Raw genomic sequence first — 22,317 nt, 5'->3', positions numbered from 1 at the left:
AAAGAAATGACTGAAAAAATGACTAGAAAGCATTATAAAGTTGATGTTATAGTGAAGGTAAAGCCAAGTTTATAGGTTAAATATTTGATGTATTAAAGCTTTTTTTTTTTTTCCAGTTGGTTGGATGGAGGGTTTGGGGGGATGAGGGGAACCTGGGCAGAGAATTATGTAATCCATTTTTTTTTTTTTTTTATCCTCACCCGAGGACACTTTTTCATTCTTTGTTCAGATAGAGCAGGAGGGAGAGAGAGAGAGAGAAACATCGACGTGAAGGGACACATCGAGTGGCTGCCACCCGCACGACCAACCAGGGCCGGGGACAAACTGCAACCGAGGTACATGCCTTTAGCGGGAACCGAACCCAGGTCTCTCCGGACCGCAGGCCGACGCTCTAACCGCTGAGCCAAACCGGCCAGGGCTGTAATCCATTTTTTAAAAATTGCAACATGTTGCTAACTCCTAGATTTGGGTCTAATCCTCAGAAACCTAGTGACCCTAGATTTGAAGTAGAAATATCTGTATTGGATCTAATTATCAAACTAATGATATTTTCCTCCAACTTCAAAAGACTTTTTTTTTTTTAAAGGGCTCTTTAAAGTATATGAAGTATTTCTACCATAGTAACTCTAAAAAAATCAAACTCATCCTGGCCAGTTTAGTTCAGTGGTTGAACATCAACGATGCACCAAAAAGGTCACTGGTTCGATTCCCGGTCAGGGCAAGTTGTGGGCCTGATTTCCAGTGGGGGGCATACATGAGGTAGCCAGTCGATGTTCTCTCTCATCGAAGTTTCTATCTCTCCCTTTCTCTTCCTCTCTCTCTAAAATCAATAAAGAAAAAAAAATTTTTTAAGCAAACTTATGTGTTCTGTGCTATATATTTGGGTTTAATTTTTAGCTGGCATGAGGAATTTGCTGAAAACTTAAATAGTGATACAAAATACAGTTGTGCCTCGCCACTTCGCGCTTTTTGCCTCTTCATTTTATTGCATTTTTCCCCAACATAGTATGGTATTTGGAAAAACCGCTATACAGTGAAGCCGCGAAAGTTGAAGCGCAAAGTGGAGCGAGGGATGACTGTATCTAAATAAAGAATCCTACTTCTCAGAAATTCATTTATCGCGGTAGAGTCTGGAACTGATTAACCACGATAAACAAGGGCCGACTGTGTGCTAAATGAATGATTTTCCTTACTATATTCACTTGATTTCATTTGAACTTTTTCCTAAATATTAGGGTGGTTTCTTCAGCATACAGCAGAAATATTAGGGGAAGTGTGGTAAAAGTACCATATGTATATAAGAGTACCAATTTATTTTTTGTCCAAACTTATATAGTAGGTTTGTAGAACCTTATTAATAATTGTTTAATTCAAAGGGAAGACTTGAAAGCAAATTGCTAAGTGGTGTAAGATGTGTTATAAATTTTCTATTATGTTTTTCCCCTAAACATAATATTTTTATACTTACACATACTTCAAATTGTTGGTATTTTCTTTTTTTAAGGCTGTCCCTTGATAATATTTTTTCTAGTCTCCTTAATAATATAGAGGCATAAGAAATGCTCTAATTGATCTGAAATTTTAGTTTTATAAAGGTAATTATTAAAAAACTATTGCTCACTGATTCAGTTCGAGTACTAAAGAATAACTCATGCCAATCTGGTACAGTAACACTCACTGTTCATTTAATGTCTTAATTTTTGCTGATATGTCAGAAGAATACTACTGTGAGTGAACTTATGTTTGCTTCTATAGTTTGTAATTTGATAGGAAAATAAGTTATACTATAGCAGGGTTTCTCAGCCTTGGCACTGTTGATATTTGGGCTGGATAATTCTTTATTGTGGTCAGGAATGGGAGTTAGTGCAGCCCTGTGCATTGTAGGATATTTAGCAGCATTCCTGGATCTAAGTATCCCTAAATCTAGCATTCACTAGATGCCATAGCACTCTCCAGTTGTGACAATCAAAAATGTTGGTAAAATACAGCATAAGGAATACAGTTGTATGATGTCAAGTGCGTACTTGAAATAGCGGGGGATCACTTTGTAAAGTATATGATTGTCTAAATACTATGCTATACACCTGAAACTAAAACAATAATATTGAATATAAGCTGTAATTGAAAAGTAAACATTTTTTTAAAGTCTCCAAACGTTATCAAGTGTTTCCTGAGGGCAAAATCACCTCTGATTAAGAACCACTATACTATAGGATTCACAGATATTAAAGGGAAATAATACAAAAGTAATTATAAATACTGCCAGGGAATCAAAAGTTGTCCTCCATCTACCCGTTTTTAAATTGTTTACCTTTGGAGTATAGGCCATAGAAGTAGAGTTGCTTATCTGTGAGCAGTAACCACTGTATCTGTCTAACTCCTCTAAGTAGCTCCAAAACCATTGGCCAATATAGTATCCATTAGCCACATGTTGCTATTTAAATTTAAACTAATTAAAATTAAATTTTTAGTTTCTCAGTTACTAGCTACATTTCATGTACTCAGTAATATATATCATTAGTGATTATCATAATAGCACAGATACAGAATATTTCATCATCTCAGAAAACTATTGGACATCACTGCTTAACATAATTCATCCCAAAGAATTTTAGCCATTGATTTAAAAGTCCATTGCTTCACTTTCTTTTTTTTTTTTTTTTTTTATCCTCACCCGAGGACATTTTTCCATTTTTTGTACAGATAGAGTGGGAGGGAGAGAGAGGAAGGGAGAGAGAGAGAGAGAAACATCGACGTGAAGGGACACATCGAGTGGCTGCCACCCGCACGACCAACCAGGGCCGGGGACAAACTGCAACCGAAGTACGTGCCCTTAGCGGGAACCGAACCCGGGTCTCTGCGGACCGCAGGCCGACGCTCTAACCGCTGAGCCAAACTGGCCAGGGCCATTGCTTCACTTTCTAAAGCAGGCCTGGGATTCTCAAATCCCTAGAGTCTAGATGGGCTACAGGATCCAGGAATATATAAAAACATATGTCAAATTATGTGCATTTTCCTGGGTTTATTGCATTCAGCAGATTCTCAAAGGAGTCAGTGATTCCATAAGAAAGAAGGGGTCATCTGATCTAGGAATTATTTTGGTTGCATTTGCTTTCTAAAAGCTGTGTCACTATATTATACTTCAACAAAATTGTCACTACACTTACGTTAAAAGGGCCAGGATTTTTTTTCCCCCCCTTCTTGCTTTAAATAGCTCTGAAAGACTTCCTTGAGTTTTATGAAATTCTGATCTTCACTCAGTACGTGGTGACTGGGCTATTCAAATATTACATACTTTGAAGGTAATAGAATATCTTGAGAATTACTGCAACTCCTCTTTATTTATGCTGGGGGAGGGAAGTTCTCTTTCCCCAGCATAAATACTGAAATTTATTATAAACAAGGTTTTTTATTAATGGAGAACTTTGTCCCTTGGTCTCTCGGCTTTGTAAACTTTATGATATTGTTTTTTAATGTGTGGAGCTTGATTTCATAGAGAAAATGTTTGGAGTTAGGTCTGTTGTGATTGTAACTGTTATTTGCAATGTTATATAAAAAAATTATTTGTTAATATCACATTGCCTATATCACTGACTTTCTGTTTCGAATTTATTTTAGTTTTTATAGTAGTGCACAGTCTTAATAGCTATAAATATTTTACATGTGATAGTTGTGTAACCTCAGTTTTTCTTGTTGGGAACAGGTCTGAAGGTTGAAGTGACTCATTGTGGAACAATGAGACGGAAATACCGTGTTTGTAATGTAACAAGAAGGCCTGCCAGTCATCAAACGTAAGAAAAGCTGGTGTTTTTCAGCAGAGATGCTGTGAGGCAGCTTACTCTAGTTAGTGGATTGGGAGTTTTGCTGGCTGATAAGAGTTGTTAATATGTACTTTTTTTTTTTTCCAGCTTTCCTTTACAGTTAGAAAATGGCCAAACTGTGGAGAGAACAGTAGCACAGTATTTCAGAGAAAAGTATACTCTTCAACTGAAGTACCCACACCTTCCCTGTCTGCAAGTGGGGCAGGAGCAAAAACATACTTATCTTCCACTAGAAGTAATGTGTTTAGGCTGCTTATTAATATCTTCTTGTGGTCTTTTATAGCCTATAACATACTCTCACATTTATTTTGGAGATTTATTTGTAAGTTTTCTATATTTTTGATAAATAATATGGAGAAAATTTATCCACAATCCTATCATTCTAAATATAACCACTGTTAGCATGTTGGTACACTTCTTTTCAGCCTTTTTATTCAAGTATACATTTTACCTATTATACTAAAAAACTGTATTTTTACTATTTTTTTTACTTAATATGACATTTAAAAGAAACAGTTTAATGAAGTAGATTTAAAAATATAATTTCATATGTAATTGGCACTGAGTTAAAATATATATACTCCTAGTACAAAACTTGTTTTATTTGTAGGTCTGTAATATTGTGGCAGGGCAACGATGTATCAAGAAGCTAACAGACAATCAGACTTCCACTATGATCAAAGCAACTGCAAGATCTGCACCAGATAGACAAGATGAAATCAGCAGATTGGTTAGTACTTACCCTTAGAAATGGAAACTAAAAATATATTAGGGTGAGCAACTAAAGAACCATGTCTTTATCAGCTTATACCTTATTACCATTTTATGAATTATCAGAATTACAAGGGATCATGGAAGTAACCTAGTGGTGTTCTAGAGGTAAACCTTAGTGGGTTCCATGAGAAGTTTTAGAACCTTCTAATTTAATCCCAAATGCTTTAATTATATCCAGAACAGATTCTCTCAGAACTAATGTTTCAATTTAGTGAGCTTCACTTTATTGACTCCGACCTAAAAGAGGAGAGGAGAAGGAAGAAAAATAAAGGTATCGTGACTAGCGATAGTGAGAGGTTTTTTTCTGTTGTTGTTTTGTTTCGTTTTTTCTTTATTGATTTTAGAGAGAGAGGGAGAGAGGTAGAAACATCGACGAGTGAGAACATCGATTGACCGCCTCCCGCATGCCCCCTACTGGGGATCGGGCCCACAACTTGGGCACAGGCCCTGACCAGGAATCGAACCAGTGACCCTTTGGTACATGGGTGGACACTCAACCACTGAGCCACACCAGCCCAGCTGTTAGTGAGAGGTTTAATACTCAGCATAGGATTGCTTAGCCCACAGTATCAGACTGGCATCTACAGGATGAATAAAGAAATATAAGATGGTTCTAACCATGTAGGGTTTCTAAGTTCTCTCATTATCTAAATGGGGGAGACGGAAGAGGTATCAATACCACTTTATAAAGGTAAAATGAAAAATAAAAGGTACCTGGATTTTATGTCTTCTTTAATATAATTTAAATTATCCAAGTAAAGAGAAAAGTCTGGGTATATGAATATTACCAAAACAACTTAAAAACACTTTCAAAAACAGTGTTAAAGATTGTTGAAAAAGGGTTACAGAACTCGCTCTTTTATTTTGTAAGCCAATTGCAGAAAAAAGACTTAAAATTTTATTTTTTTCTTTATTGGTTTTAGAAAAGAAGAGAGAGGGAGAGAGAGATAGAAACATCGATGAGAGAGAATTGGCCACCTCCTGCACACTCCCACTGGGGATTTAGCCCATAACCTGGGCATTTGCCCTGACCAGGAATCGAAAGAGCAACTTCTTGGTGCATGGGTTGCTGCTCAATCACTGAGCCACACCGGTCAGGAGACCTTCTTTTTTATAGTTTTATAAGGAGTGAGTAAAAGTTGTTACATGATATTTAATTAGGAAAATACAGGGTAGTTCTCATCACTGATTTTCCTCTGATCTATGACAAGATTTTAAAACCTTTAAGAGACTAGAACCTCTCACTATCTCTATAAAATCTCAATAACTACTTCCAACTTATTTATTAGAGCTTTTCTGTTCAGGGAGACAATATTGTACTGGAGTTTAGTAGAATTTTTTTTTTCCTAGGCTACAAATACAAGTAATATTGATTTAGAAGAACCTATTCCATGTAGAATATCTGCTTAATTGAAATTAACTGTTTATTTTATTTTATTTTTTTTATCCTTACCTGAGGATATTTTTCTGTTTATCTTCACATAGAGTGGGAGAGAAGGAAAGAGAGAGAGAAACAACGGATGTAATAGCTCTGGGTTCAAACTCTAGTAGCTTCTCTACTTATTGTTACTATTATTGTATTATTAGAATTATAGCATCTGGAAGGCTAGTTCGATGATTTAGAGTAGAAAATTTAGAATTAGGACATACATGGTTTCAGATTCTAACTATATGGTTTTAGGCCAGTCATTTCACTTTACTAAGCTTTGGTTTTAGCCTCTGTAAAATAAAGATTATGATAGACTTAACTTTTGTAGTTATAAAACTAGTGTGACAATTAATTATAAAACATTTAGCACCTAGCACACCGTGCGGCCAGTCTTGGTAAAAAGAAGTTGTTGTTCTTTATAATCTTACTATGGAGGTACACTAAAACACAGCAGAAATGAATGGTGTTTAAGCTTCAAGAAAAGATGCATCAATGCCTCATTTAGAAAATAACTTTTCCTGATCATTGTGGGAGATTCTTTTTACATATTTAGATTATATAGTTTTTTTTTAATGGATTGTTACTCAAAGACTTGAACATTGCCTTCTATTAGTAACTTTGACCTTTACCCTGAGACCAAGTAAATATGTTTAAAAAAATAGTTAATATACAGCATGCTATAAACATGAATTACACTCTGAGATCCAAGTCTACCCTGAATTACGACAGATTCTATATCTTTATGGATATATTATGTAAAAATTATAATCTGTATTTCTTACTGGCTTTCTTACCTGTCTCAAGTGTATCCCATTAAGTAAATTTTGCAACCTGGCACTTTTAATGTGAAAATATTGAAGTTAATGTTATATAAATTGTAAATCAACTAATTGGGGGGAAGGCCATAGTAACTAGGGGAAAATAATTAATATTTGTTATTAAATTCTGTGTAATTTTATCTTTTTAAGTATTTTTTTCCTTTATTACTTTTAGAAAGAGAGGAAGGAAGAGGGAGAAAGAGATAGAAGCATCAATGAGTGAGAGCATCAATTGTCCGCCTCCTGCATACCCCCACTGGGAATCAGGCCCACAACCTGGGCATGTGCCCTGACCAGGAATTGAACTGGTGACCTCCTGGTGCACTGGTCAACACTCAACCACTGAGCAACACTGGCCGGGCAAACTCTATATAATTTTAATAGTATATATCTGGATCCTCTAATTAGAGGTTCTTAACCTTTTATAGGTTAGGTATTTCTCTTGCAATCTCTAGACCACTCTCCCCAAAATATATTAGGTTTAATCATATAAAATTACCATTTTCATGGGTCATAAATAGTTGAAATTTCTTATTATTCAACCTAATACATTTAAATTGTCTATAAATTACCAGGAGGTTCATAGACTTCTTGAAATCTGCTCATGATTTGTGGTTCCCCAGGTTAAGATTCTCTGCTCTGTAGTTTTTAGGGTACCATTAACTAGACCTATTATAAAACATTGTTGACATAGTAAAGGAAAAAAAATAGAGAGTTCTAATAAGTAAAGTAGGAGATTTAGGAGAATTTTTAAAGTAACTACTAACTTTCTGTTGTTAGGTAAGAAGTGCAAATTATGAAACAGATCCATTTGTTCAGGAGTTTCAATTTAAAGTTCGGGATGAAATGGCTCATGTGACCGGACGCGTACTTCCAGCACCTATGCTCCAGTATGGCGGACGGGTAAAACTTCTTCATAGTTTTTAAATTATAAACTTACAGTTTCTGTATGTGGAGAAAAGGATATTCCTAGCTAAGTCTGGAATTTAGAAAATGTTTTATTGTTTCAACAATATTTTTTTCAAGGTATATTCACCAGAGTTTAGTGGAATTCTTTTTTTTCTATGCTAAAAATATAAATAGTATTGATTTAGAAGAACCTGTTCCATGTAGAATATCAGACATTTTATATATATATCTGCTTAATTGAAATTAACTATGTTTATTTTATTTTATTTTTTTATCCTCACCTGAGAATATTTTTCTATTTGTCTTCAGATAGAGTGGGGGGAGGGGGAGAGAGAGAGAGAGAGAAACAATGACGTGAGAGCAACACATCAACTGGTTGCCTCCTGCATGACCCTGACCAGGGCTGGGTACCAACCTGCAACCCATATACATGCCCTTGACCAGGAATTGAACCTGCAACACTTCGTTCCATGGGCTGATGCTCTAAGCACTGAGCCAAACTGGCCAGGGTGAAATTAACTATGTTAAGTGTTTATTCTTCTTTTGTCATATTTCTCTTTCTCCTTTTTCTATAGAATCGAACAGTAGCAACACCAAGCCATGGAGTATGGGACATGCGAGGGAAACAGTTCCACACAGGAGTTGAAATCAAAATGTGGGCTATAGCTTGTTTTGCCACACAGAGGCAGTGCAGAGAAGAAATACTGAAGTAAGTCTTCTCATTAGTTTTGCTTTGGAATCGTTTTGTGTTTAAATTTTGTATTTCAGGGATTTTTTTGTTTTGCTTTGTTTATGTTTTTTTGTTGTTGTTAATCCTCACTCCAGGATATTTTTTAATTGATTTTTAGAGAGTGGAAGGGAGGGAGAGAGAGAGAGAAAGAGAAAGAAACATCAATGTGAGAGAGACACATCAATTGGTTGCCTCCCGCATGACCCTGACCAGGGTCAGAGATCAAACCTGCAACCCATGTATGTGCCCTTGACCAGGATTCGAACTTCAACACTTCGGTCCATGGGCCGATGCTCTAACCACTGAGCAAAACCGGCCAGGACATAAATTTTGTATTTCAGCTTTAAATTATTTAGCTAATGTTCTAACCAGTGTTGGAGTGTACTTAATCACTGAACCTTTAAAAATGTTTCTTCTCGCCCTGGCCAGTTTGGCTCAGCGGTTAGAGCGTCGGCCTGCGGTCCGGAGAGACCTGGGTTCGGTTCCCGCTAGGGGCACGTACTTCGGTTGCAGTTTGTCCCCGGCCCTGGTTGGTCGTGCAGGTGGCAGCCACTCGATGTGTCCCTTCACGTTGAGGTTTCTCTCTCTCTCTCCCTTCCTCTCTCTCCCTCCCACTCCTCCCACTCTATCTGTACAAAAAATGGAAAAATATCCTCGGGTGAGGATAAAAAAAAAAAATGTTTCTTCTCGCCCTGGCCAGTTGGCTCAGCAGTTAGTTAGAGCATCGGCCCACAGACCACAGAGTCCTGGGTTCGGTTTCCACTAAGGGCATGTACCTCGGTTGCAGTTTGTCCCCACCCCGGTTGGGGTCATGTGGGTGGCAGCCACTCAATGCGTCTTTCTCACATCAGTGCTTCTCTCTCTCTCTTCCTCCTTTTCTCCCTCCCACTCTATCTGAAGATAAATGTAAAAATGTCCTCTGGTGAAGATAGATAAAAAATAAAAAATAAATAAAAATGTTTCTTCTTATCCTGGCTGGTTTGGCTCAGCGGTTAGTGTTGGCCCGTGGATCAATGAGTCACAGGTTCAATTCTGGTCAAGGGCACGTGCCTCGGTTGCAGTTCATCCCCAGCCCTGGTTGGGTCGTGCAGGAGGCGACCGGTCGATGTGGCTGTCACATTGATGTTTCTATCTCTCTCCCTCCCTCCCACTCTTTCTGATGATAGGTAGAAAAATATCCTTGGGTGAGAAATAGAAAAAAAAAATGTTTCTTCTCAATATTTTGATGAAGATTCCTGAATTTGTTAGTCATAGTAAAGTCACTGATTCATTCCTCTAAGCATCATAATAGACCAGCTTAGTTGGTATAGCGGGAGCATCATTGATTTTTGGTGGCAAATAAGTTTAATTCCCAACTTTGCTACTTCCTGCCTTTATTATCACAGATAATTTTTAATCTCATTAACCTTCAGTTTTCAACTTTTTAGAATAGAGAAAATAATGCCTATCTGCTGAGTGAGGATTAAATAAGATTCTTACTTCTCTTTTGAGTTCCTTGAAAAAGTGGTTTAATCCCTCATTTCCACTTCTTACTTTCCAAAATTTGGCCTCCATCTGCATCATTTTCCGTCTTCCCCAGACTTTTTTCCCTTAACATGTAAGTAATCAACAATCTTCTGTTTAAATTTGAAACAAGAAAAATCTTCAGTTTTCAATTTATCTAACTTACTTCCAAGGCTTCCATTCTTTCTTCTTCCATGAAATCTTAGTGCTCTGCTGAAACTGGTTTCTGGAAGATCTCTAGTATCTTTATGCTTGTTAATTCTAATGATTTCTTCTCAGACATTATTTTTCTCAAAATTTGTGCATTTGACTACCTTTTGACAATCCCCATTCTTGCCTTCCTGGTTCCTTTTTATCATGTTGGCTTCTTTTCTGTCTCCTCTCTCTTGGAACTCTCAGGTATTTGGGCCTTTGCCTGTCTCAGGAGCTTCTGCTGTCACTCTTGTTTGAGGAGCTGTGCTGTTGTGAAAGAGACTCCTCTTGTGACTACTCCCACTGCAAAACATTTAGGCTTCTCTTTGGTGAAGAATAACATTAAAAATCATTAAGACATTGCCCTGGCCAGTTTGGCTCAGTGGTTGGAGCGTCGGCCTGCGGTACAGAGAGACCCGGGTTCGGTTCCCGCTAAGGGCACGTACCTCGGTTGCAGTTTGTCCCCGGCCCTGGTTGGTCGTGCGGGTGGCAGCCACTCGATGTGTCCCTTCACATCGATGTTTCTCTCTCTCTCTTCCTCCCGCTCTATCTGAACAAAAAATGGAAAAATGTCCTCGGGTGAGGATAAAAAAAAAAAAAAAAATCATTAAGACATTTAAAATCACTCACCTGCCTCTATGTCATTTTATTTTCACATATTTTGGACAAAAAAAAAATGAAGCACTACATTCCCTGTACCTCCCTTGCATTTTTTCCATTTCCACTTATGCTACTCTTTACTATCTCTACTCATCTAAATACTGTTCAGTCTTCCCTGGCTGGTTGGGTCAGTTGGTTAGAGCATCGTCCTGTACACTAGAAGGTTTCAGGTTTGATCCCCAGTCGGGGCATGTAGGGGAGGCATGTATGTTTCTTTCTTACATCCATGTTTTACCCTTTCTCTCTGTCTCTCTCTCTAAAATTGAAAAAGAGGAAAACATATCCTTGGGTGAAGAGAAAAAAGAAATATTGCTCAATATTCTCTGATTTGTGATGCTGGAAATAATCTCTCTGAATTATAAACATACTAATACATTAATATCCTCTCTAGAATTGTATTATAATTATTTGTTTAAATTTATCTCCCCTCTAGAATCTAATTTTCTTTATAAAATGATTATTGTCTAGTTTAAATCTCTAATAGATCCTTTAAAGTATGCCTATAACAAATAGTTCTTGAGTGATTTAGAGCCCAATTTACCCAAGTAAACTCAGAATTTACCTTGTTTCCTAATGTGAGAAATAAATTGTTTTCTTATTTAATTCTGTGTATTTCTTTGTATTAGCTTCAAATATCTAAATGTATGTAAAGTTTTCATCTCTGCCTCTTTTTTTTCAATCCTCACCCGAGGACATTTTTCCTTTTTTTTTTTTTTTGTTCAGATACAGTGGGAGGGGGAGAGAGAGAGAGAGAAACATCGACGTGAGAGGGACACATCTAGTGGTTGCCACCTGCACAACCAACCAGGGCCGGGAACAAACTGCAACCGAGGTACGCGCCCTTAGCAGGAACCGAACCCGGGTCTCTCTGGACCGCAGGCCGACGCTCTAACCGCTGAGCCAAACCGGCCAGGGCTCATCTCTGCTTTTGAATAAAATATCATAATGACCGTTTAATTACAATGCTATGATTATCTTACTTGACCTCCAGAGGCCAAAGAAAAATCCTCCAATTGTTTTTCAAGTTAGAGTTATCCTTTTCGTTTTACATTTGTTATCCATGGCTTGATAGAATTCTCGTAATCATTGGGTGCAGGGCTCTTGTTCAGGCTGACTGAAAATACTAACCTTTATACTTCTTGAATTAAACATTAATGAGAAAAAGAAGAGGGGAATTCCCACAAACTTGATTTCTGTGCTAAGGGAATCAGAGTGTTTTTGATCAAAGATAATTCAGATCCTTGACTTAGGACTTTATTTGTTTTAAAAACAAGTAAAGTTATTTTTAAACCTGTACATCATTATTCATTTATCCTAGGCTAAATGGAGAATTTTGTTTAAATATGAAATTATTACCCTTGTTTTCTTCAGTGTGGATAAAAATACATGAAAGTGCTGCCTGCTTCATTTATTTTTAAATGTTGTTTTCTATTTTTTTAATCTTTTAGGACACAATCTTTCCTTATATCCATCCTAGTTTGAGAAAGGAAGGAAATTCTTGTGGAAGGAAATTCTGGACTAGATCAGAGTCTGACTCTGCCCTTTATCTAACCATTTGACCTTAGCCAAATACTTAATGTCTCTGAAACTATTTCCTGATCTTTAAAATGGAAATAATACCTGACCTATCACTTTCTTATAAATCTTGGTCAAATTAGAAAATGTACAGTAACTTAAATTTTTCAGGATTGTACCGTGTCTTGGGCAGTGTGCTGAGTGTTTTGCATGTTACCTCACTTAATCTGCACACCAGCTCTATACTGAAAGTAATCATTTTACAAATGAAAGAAACTGAAAAAAATTTGCCTAAAATTTCATAGCTAGTAAGTAACAGAACTAGGATTAGAACCTCTCATGCTAACTCTAGAGCTGAGCTCTTAACCAAGTACACTCTATTACTAGTGCCCTTTGTACACTACAAAATGTCACATAACTGTATTGTAGTGTTAGCTTGCAAAATAGATTACTAATCCACGTTGTCCTAAACATCAGTAATCTGATGACCTCTTCCTTTATGGAGCACATTAATCTTTGCTTTATTCTCCATTCCTTTCTCAAATTTTCTGTTCCTACTTTGTAGATGTTGATGACTAGACAACTGTTTTATTTTTAGTGATTACTCCTTTTAGGGGTTTCACGGACCAGCTGCGTAAGATTTCTAAAGATGCAGGAATGCCCATCCAGGGCCAGCCTTGCTTCTGCAAATATGCACAGGGAGCAGACAGCGTGGAACCCATGTTCAGGCATCTCAAGAACACCTACTCTGGGCTACAGCTCATTATCGTCATCCTGCCAGGAAAGACGCCAGTGTATGGTAAGGATATCTTAAAAATGCATTTTTCCTTTAGAATGATGCTGAAATATACACTAAAACTTCCAAAAATTAAAACATTTTATAACTTAACTTTATTTAAAACCATGTATTGTTACTTTAAAAAGACAGATCAGTAGAGCGAACTAAATAGTCTACAAAGAGACCCTTTGGAAAGAATTTCGGTAAAGTAAGCAATACAAAACAATGGTTAAGGGAAGAATTATTATTAAAAATGTTACCGAGGCCTTGGCTGGCGTGGCTCAGTTGGTTGGCGTCTTCCCATGCACCAAAAGGTTGCCAGTTAGATTCCTGGTTAGGGCACATGCTGGAGTTGCGGGCTCTATCCTCAGTAGACTCTGACATCGATGTTTCTCTCTCTTCCACCTTCCTTTCCATTCTATCTAAAAATCAATGGAAAAATATCCTCAGGTGAAGATGAACAACAACGAAAGTATAAAAAAATGTTTTTAGTCTACAATTCAGTATTTCCAGTTGCAAAACTCTATTCAAGGAAAGAATTCATAATGTAGAAAATCTCTATGCACAAAATTTTTGTAATGTTATCTGTGATGTTAAAAAAACTACTAAGAATAGGTGTTAAACAATGAGTAAGTCATAGCATGTTGATGAAATATTATGCAGTGGTTTAAAATGATGGTTATGCCCGGCTGGTGTGGCTCAGAGGATTGAGCGCTGTCCCATGGACAGAGAAGTCTTGATTTGATTTCCGTCAGGGCACATGCCTGAGTTGCGGGCTCAATTTCCAGTGTGGGGCGTGCAGGAGACAGCTGATTGATGTTTCTTTCTCACATTCATGTTTCTATCTCTCTCTCTAAAAACAATCAGTAAAAGCATATTTGAAAAATAAAATAAAATGATGGTTATAAAGTTTAAGATATTTTTTAAGTTGTGACGAAATACAGAAAGGTTTAAACTAAAAGAATTTATAAAATCAGTAAGGAAAGAACAAAAAAAAATACAAACAAATGGTCAATTATCTTATAAAAAGATGCTTTGCCTCAATAATCATTAAAGAAATATGAAGTAGAATAAGTGTTTTTCACCAACAATTATAATACTAATTTTTGGCAAAGATATGATGTGAAGGAAAGTTGGTAATACCTACCTGCCTCCAATCTGGTGTTCTTGCCTGCTTTCCCTCTAGTTCCCTTTTAGTCCATTCTCCACACTGCTTCCAGAGTGATTTTTTTTTTAATTAAAGATTTTATTTTATTTTATTTTTTAGGAGAAAGTTTAGAAAGTCACAGAGGTAGAAGAATTGAGCCTAGAAGAAATTAGCTTAGGAAAAAGAGAAGCAAGGAAAACACACCTGGGGGAAGTGGGTAAGGGAAGGCACAGGCATGCTCCATAGAAAGAGCCAACTTTTTTTTTTTTTTTTTTTATCCTCATCTGAGGATATTTTTCCATTTTTTGTACAGATAGAGTGGGAGGGAGAGAGAGAGAAACATCGACGTGAAGGGACACATCGAGTGGCTGCCACCCGCACGACCAACCAGGGCCCGGGACAAACTGTAACCAAAGTACGTGCCCTTAGCGGGAACCGAACCCGGGTCTCTCCGGACCGCAGGCCGACGCTCTAACCGCTGAGCCAAACCGGCCAGGGCCAACTTTTTTTTTTTTAAGTTCTTAGTTTATTAATCTTCTCATGAAAAATCTGCAGTCACCACAGGTAAAGTTACTGAGGAATCTTCACTCTCTGCTGTCCAGTCCCCAGCTCACTTTTGCCAGCACCAACGTTGGCCTTTTCAGTCCCCCTGACTTTCTCCATTCTGTTCTTGTGTTCCTTTCTCTATTTTCTTAAGGTCTTCTCATATATGCCATGCCTTGCAAGTCTATGGGTTCATTTTTCTTTGTGTAATCCAAGGAATTGTAAATCATGCCAAAGCCAGTTGTCTTGCCACTGCCAAAATGGGTTCTGAATCCAAACACAAAGATGACATTGGGTGTGGTCTTATACGTTTTGGCTATTTTTTCCAAAATTTTCGTCTTAGGTACTGTTGCCTTCCCAGGGTGAAGGAACATTTATTTCCACTGAAGTAGCCTGTTGTTCATGAACTTCCTGGTTTGAATAGTTACTGTATCATTTGTGATGGCAGCTGATCTTTAAGGAGCCATGGAAGGAAACAGCTAGATTTTATTTTCTAGAACAGTGTTAGATTTACAGAAAAACTGAGCAGAAAATATAAAGTTCCTAAATGCCTCCGTTTCCCTGCAGACAATTTCCTTTATTAATAATATCTTGTATTAATGTAGTACATTTAATGAACCAATATTGATAAATTATTATTAATATATTGTCCACAGTTTATTAAGGCTCACCCTTTGTGTTGTACTGGTCTATGGGTTATGACAAATGCATAACATCATGTATCTACTATTGCAGTATCATAAATAATGGTTTGGTCCTGGCAGGATAGCTTAGTTGGTTAGAGCATCATCCCAATACACCAATGTTACATACCTGGTCAGGGCACATGCAAGAATCAACCAATGAATGCATAAATAAGTGGAACAACAAATCCATGCGTTTTTTTTTCTCTCTCTCTCTTTTTTCTTCCCTCCCTCCCTTCCTCTCTCTCTAACTGCAATTAAATTTTTTTAAAAAAATTAGTTTTATTGCACAGAAAGTCCCCTGTATTCCACCTTTTGATCTCCCTCCCTTCTGTCAGACCCCCTGACAACCACTGGTCTTTTTTTGTTCTTTTTGTTTTTTATCCTCACCCGAGGATATATTTTTCCATTTTTTGTACAGATAGAGTGGGAGGGAGAGAGAGGAAGGGAGAGAGAGAGAGAAACATCGACGTGAAGGGACACATCGAGTGGCTGCCACCCGCACGACCAACCAGGGCCGGGGACAAACTGCAACCTAAGTACGTGCCCTTAGCGGGAACCGAACCCGGGTCTCTCCGGACCGCAGGCCGACGCTCTAACCGCTGAGCCAAACTGGCCAGGGCAACCACTGGTCTTTTTATGTCTCTATAGTTTTACCTTTTCTAAAATGTCATATAGTTGGGTCATACGGTGTGTACCCTTTTCTAATTGGTTTTGTTCACCAAGCAATATGCATTTCAGGTTTCTCCATATCTTTTTGTAGCTTGATAAGTAATTTATTTTTATTGCTGAATAATATTGTCATTGTATGGGTATATTATAGCCTGTTATCCATTTACCTGTTGAAGGATATTTTGATTGCTTCCAGTTTTTGACAATTATGAATAATGCTCTGTAAACATTAATGTGAAGGTTTTTGTGTGTACATAATGTATATCTTTTTTTAAATTTTTGGTGCTAATGTAAATGGTATGGTGTTTTTAATTTTAAACTCCAGTTGTTTATTTTTGGTATTTAGGAAAGCAGTTAATTTTTGTATATTTACTTTGTATCTTGCAACCTTGTTATAATCATTTATTACTTCCAGTTTTTGACACTTCTGTGGGATTTTCTACATAAAGAATCATGTCCTCTGTGAACAAAGAGTTCTATTTCTTCCTTCTCAGTCTGTATACTTTCATATCCTTTTTCTTAACATTAGCTGGGACCTCCAGTATGTTGCTGAATAGGAGTGATGAGAGGAGACATCCTTGCATTGTTCCTGATCTTAGGGGTAACACATCTAGTTATTCAGCAGTAAGCATGAAATTACAGATTTTGTGTAGTTATTTTTATCAAGTTGAGGATGTTCCCCTCTAATTCTAGTTTGCTGAGAGTTTTTATCATGAATGCATTATGGAGTTTATTCTGTATCTATTGATATGACCCTATGATTTTTTTCTTTAGTCTCCTAATGGAATTGATTACATTAATTGATTTTCAGATGTTGAGCCCAGCCTTATATACCTGGGATAAATTCCACTTAATCATGGTATAGATTTCTAATACAAGTTGGGGTTCAGTTTGCTAAATTTTTTTGAGGATTTTTGCATCTATATTCATGAGAGATATTGATCTATAGTTTTTCTTTTTTGTAAGGTCTTTATCTGGTTTTGGTATTAGGGTAATGCTGTCCTCATAGAATAAGTTAAGAAACATTTCCTCTGTGTGAGTTTTAGTAGTGTCATTCAAAGAATTGGTCCACTTTATGTAAGTTATCAACAGTTGTTCATAATATTCTTCTATCTTTCAAATGTCAATGGGACCAATACTGATGACCGTTTGTTTGTTTTTTTAAATCCTCACCCAAGGATATTTTTCCATTTACCTTCAGATAGAGTGGGAGGGAGGAAGACAGAGAGAGAGAGGGAGAGAGAGAGAGAGAAATATTGATGTGAAAGAGACACATTGACCCCCAACCAGAGCCGGGACAAACCACAACTGAGGTACACGCCCTTGACCGGAATGACCCCCAACCAGAGCCGGAACAAACCACAACTGAGGTACACGCCCTTGACTGGAATCAAGCCCATGACTCACTGGTCCTCGGGCTGACACTCTAACCCCTGAGCCAAACCAGCCAGGGCATGATAAGGACATTTTTGCATTCATCTTCAGATAGAGTGAGAAGGAGGAAGAGAGAGAGAGAAACATGGATGTGAGACATTGACTAGCTGCCACCCACACGACCAGGGCCAAGGACATACTGCAACCGAGGTATGTGCCCTTAGGGAAACCGAACCTGGGTCTCTCTGGACTGCAGGCCAATGCTCTAACCACTGAGCAACCGGCGAGGGTGGAAGAAATATTTTATAAATGTCTCTTAGATTCAGTTGCTTGATGGTGCTATTTGAGTCAATTGTATTCTATCTCTTCTGCCTCCTGCATCTGTCATTATTGATAAAAATATGTTAAAGCCCTGGCCAGTATTGCTAAGTGGTTAGAGCATCAGCTCACAGACTGAAGGGTCACGGGTTTGATTCCTGGTCATGGGCATCTACCTGGGTTGCAGGTTCGATCCCTGACCCTGGTTGCAGCCATGTGGGAGGCAACCAATCAATATGTCTCTCACATCCATGTTTCTCCTTCTCCCTCTCCCTTTCCCTCCCTCCATTCCACTCTCTCTATAAATCAATGGAAAAAAATATCCTTGGATGAGGATTAACACAACAACAACAAAAAGTGTGTTAAAGCCTCCACTATAGTGAATTTGTCTATTTCTCCTTGAAGTTTTATTAATGTTTGCCTGACTTCTTTTGACTTTCTTTTGTTAGGTGCATGCATGTTCAAGATTGCTGTGTCCTCTTGCAGAATTGACCCTTTTTTCACTATGTAATTCCTCTTTTTCTCCCCAATAATTTTCCTAGTTCTGAAGTTTTCTCTGTGTGAAATTAATATAGGCACTACAGTTTTATTTTCCTTGTGTTAACATGGTATATCTTCTTTATTTTTAATGTGTCTTGCTTTTTTTTTTTTTTTTTTTCATTTTTTGTTCAGATAGAGTGGGAGGGAGAGAGAGGAAGAGAGAGAGAGAGTGAGAAACATCGATGTGAAAGAGACACATCAAGTGGCTGCCACCCGCACGACCCAACCAGGACTGGGGACAAACTGCAACCGAGGTACGTGCCCTTAGCGGGAACTGAACCCGGGTCTCTCTGGACCGCAGGCCAACACTCTAACCGCTGAGCCAAACTGGCCAGGGCTATTTTTAATGTATCTTTATATTTAAAGTTGATTTCTTGAAGACAACATGTAGTTGGGACTTAATTTTATCTTCCACTTTTTCTGCCTTTTCTGGTTTTAATTGAGCATTTTAAATTATTTCATTTTCTCTCTTCTCTTAGCATCAGTTATACTTGTTTCAAAAAACTTTTTTTTACTGCTTGCCCTGGAGTTTACAATGTACATTCACAACTAGTCGAACACCTCTTTCAAATAATTCTGTACTACTTCACAGATAGTGTAGGTACCATAGGACAAAGTATTCCTAGTTCCTCCCTCCTGTCCCTTAAAAGATTGCTGTTATTCATTTCACATATCATTAAGCTTTAACCACCCAATATATTGTTGCTATTATTATTTTGAATAGTTACCTATTTAATTAAGAATAAGAAGGTATCCCTGGCCGGTTTGGCTCAGCGGTTAGAGCGTGAGCCTGTGGTCCAGAGAGACCTGGGTTTGGTTCCCGCTAAGGGCACATACCTTGGTAGCAGTTTGTCCCCAGCCCTGGATGGGTCGTGCAGGTGGCAACCACTCGATGTGTCCCTTTCACTTCGATGTTTTTTTCTCTTTCTCTCTCTCTCTCCCTCCCATTCTATCTGAACAAAAAATGGGAAAATGTCCATGGTGAGGATTTAAAAAAATAAAATAAAATAAAATAAAGTATAAGAAAGTAGCCGTGGCTGGTGTTGCTCAGCAGTTAGAGCATCGGCCTGTGGTCCAGAGAGACCCGGGTTCTGTTCCCGCTAAGGGCACATACCTTGGTTGCAGTTTGTCCCCGGCCCTGGTTGGGTTGTGTGGGTGGCAGCCACTCGATGTGTCCCTTTCACGTCAATGTTTCTCTCTCTCTCTCTCTTCCTCACTCCCCCTCCCACTCTATCTGAGAACAAAAAATGGAAAAATGTCCTCGGGTGAGGATTAAAAAAAAAAAAATGGAGTAAGAAAGTAGCCCTGGCCAGTTTGGCTCAGCAGTTAGAGCGTCGGCCCACAGACCAGTGAGTCACGGGTTCAGTTCCAGTGAAGGGACCGTGCCTCAGTTGTGGTTCATCCCAAGCCCTGGTCTGGTCATGCCAGGAGGCAACCAGTCAGTGTGTCTCTCTCACATCAATGTTTCTCCCTCCCTCCCATTTTATTTAAAATCAATGGAGATATATCCTTGGGTGAAGGCTAACCCCCCCAAAAAATTTTTTTTTAAATCTATGACTTCCTACCTCTTCAGGATTCATCTCACTTTATGCTCTTTTTTCTCCACAGAAACTCTTTATTCATCCTCTTCCTTCTACCTGTATTGCTTCTCATAACCCACTTCCCACTTTTCACCAAGGAAATGCACAGTCCTGTAAATTTTAGCTCAGCCATCCCTTCCTTGGGGAAGCTTTGCCTGACCTCCTTGACAAGGTCTAATTCTCTTACTTTTATTGTCTTAAAGCACCATGTACCTCTCCTTTATGTCACTTTCACAGTCATACTGTTAAATTTGAGTTGTTCCTTAATTAATGCTTATTTCTCTGACTACACTATAAGCTTTGTGAGGATAGGAACAGTGTCTCTGTTGACTCACTATTATATATCCAGAGCCTTACATTGTACTAGCATGAATTAGGTACACATTAAATATGTTAAATGAATGAATAAAATTTTTTTTTTTATCCTCACCTGAGGATATTTTTCCAATTTTTGTTCAGATAGAGTGGGAGGAAGAGAGAGAGAAACATCGATGTGGCTGCCACCCGCACAACCAACCATGGTCGGGGACAAACTGCAACCAAGGTACGTGCCCTTAGCGGGAACCGAACCCGGGTCTCTCTGGACTGCAGGCCAATGCTCTAACCGCTGAGCCAAACCGGCCAGGGCTAATGAATGAATAAATCTTTAAGGAGGCATTTTTGTCAGTATGTTTTAAAATGTTAAATATAGCCCTGGCCGGTTTGGTTCAGCGGTTAGAGCGTCGGCCTGCGGTCCTGAGAAACCCGGGTTCGGTTCCCGCTAAGGGCACGTACCTCGGTTGCACTTTGTCCCCGGCCCTGGTCGGTTGTGTGGATGGCGGCCACTCGATGTGTTCCTTTCACATCGATGTTTCTCTCTCTCTCTCTGTTCCTCTCTCTCCCTCCCACTCTACCTCCCACTCTACCTGAACAACAACAACAAAAATGGAAAAGTGTCCTCGGGTGAGGATAAAAAAATAAATAAAATAAAATGTTAAATATATATGTCTTTGACCCCTCAATTTTACTTGTAGAAATTTATTCTGAGGCTGTAGTTACACAACCAAACAAATAAATATACATGAATATTTTCATAGCATCATTTGAAATAATGAGAACCGAAACAAGCTAAAATATATCTGTGTATGACTAGTTAGATACCTTATGGCATTTAAAAACAGGATAACTGCAATCTGTATATTGAGATTCAGAACTTACTGTATTATTAAATGAAAATAACAAGTTGCAAAATAGAATGTATAGTGTTTTCTCAGTTTTTATTTTAAAATACTTTCCATGTTGTTTTATGTATGAGAAGTTAAATACACTGAACTCTTTATGGTAGTTATAATGGCAGAGGGGCAAATAAACAGGGGCCTTTTATTCTTTACACTGTAGTACCTCTGTATTTCTAAAGTAAAGCTTGAAGAAAAGGATTGAAAGCTGTAAGTATACCAGGATTATAACTGCATTAAAATCATATAAATGAGAAAATTACTGGAAGAAAGTACAGTAAAATGCTAACAGGGATTATGTATGATATTTTTGTCTTTATGGTTTTTCAGTTATTGTGGTTATAGTTTTTTCATGATGATAAAAATAAACTTGCTTTTACAAAGAAGAAAAAAGTTGGAAAAATTACCAGTAAATACTTAAGCTGATCTTTAAAGCAGTATACATTAAGTTTTAACAGCACTGTTTTAGTATTGGTGTAATTTTTGGTACCCTATAATATAGTAATGTATTTCAAAGGGAGAAACATAGTAGCTTTATTTTCAGTAAAGTTCGACCTTTTTTTTTTTCAATCCTCACCTGAGGATATTTTTCCATTGATTTTCAGATATAATGGGAGGGATTGAGGGAGGGGGAAAGGGAGGGAGAGAAAGAGAGAAACATCAATGTGAGAGAGACACATCAATTGGTTGCCTCCTGCAGGACCCCAACCAGGGCCAGGGATCAAATCGCAACTAAGGTATATGCCACTGACTGGAATTGAACCCATGACTCTCTGGTCCACAGGCCAACGCTCTAACCACTGAGCAACCAGCCAGCGCTCAACCTTTTTTCTAACTAGAGGTATCTGCATTTGTTTTATAGCGGAGGTGAAACGTGTAGGAGATACACTTTTGGGTATGGCTACACAGTGTGTTCAAGTCAAGAATGTAATAAAAACATCCCCTCAAACTCTCTCAAACCTGTGCCTAAAGATAAATGTGAAACTTGGAGGGATCAATAATATTCTTGTACCTCATCAAAGGTAAGTGAAGCTAATCACTTAATAAAATATTCATTATTTGTATATCTTAATTTTTGTATATATTGCCATATCTATGATCTGTTTAAGAAACTGCT

General features: G+C 37.9%; 1 protein-coding gene and 1 pseudogene across 10 annotated transcripts in view; one reads left to right on the top strand and one right to left on the bottom strand.

Moving 5' to 3' along the window:
* Nucleotides 1–22,317, top strand: part of LOC118626067 (protein argonaute-3) — a 128,073-nt gene that overhangs the window by 90,048 nt on the left and 15,708 nt on the right. For all 10 annotated transcript variants that reach the window (XM_036255330.1, XM_036255331.1, XM_036255333.1 and 7 more), the window contains 7 exons: nucleotides 3,704–3,791; nucleotides 3,909–4,056; nucleotides 4,432–4,551; nucleotides 7,623–7,745; nucleotides 8,327–8,460; nucleotides 12,966–13,150; nucleotides 22,063–22,222. In XM_036255330.1, the coding sequence (XP_036111223.1) occupies nucleotides 3,704–3,791; nucleotides 3,909–4,056; nucleotides 4,432–4,551; nucleotides 7,623–7,745; nucleotides 8,327–8,460; nucleotides 12,966–13,150; nucleotides 22,063–22,222 (958 nt within the window). The remainder of the gene's footprint in view (nucleotides 1–3,703; nucleotides 3,792–3,908; nucleotides 4,057–4,431; nucleotides 4,552–7,622; nucleotides 7,746–8,326; nucleotides 8,461–12,965; nucleotides 13,151–22,062; nucleotides 22,223–22,317) is intronic.
* Nucleotides 14,847–20,119, bottom strand: LOC118626145 (annotated as a pseudogene).

Source organism: Molossus molossus, unplaced genomic scaffold, assembly GCF_014108415.1.
Source record: "Molossus molossus isolate mMolMol1 unplaced genomic scaffold, mMolMol1.p scaffold_m16_p_12, whole genome shotgun sequence".
Taxonomy (NCBI): domain Eukaryota; kingdom Metazoa; phylum Chordata; class Mammalia; order Chiroptera; family Molossidae; genus Molossus; species Molossus molossus.
This window is presented reverse-complemented; position numbering and strand designations above follow the sequence as displayed.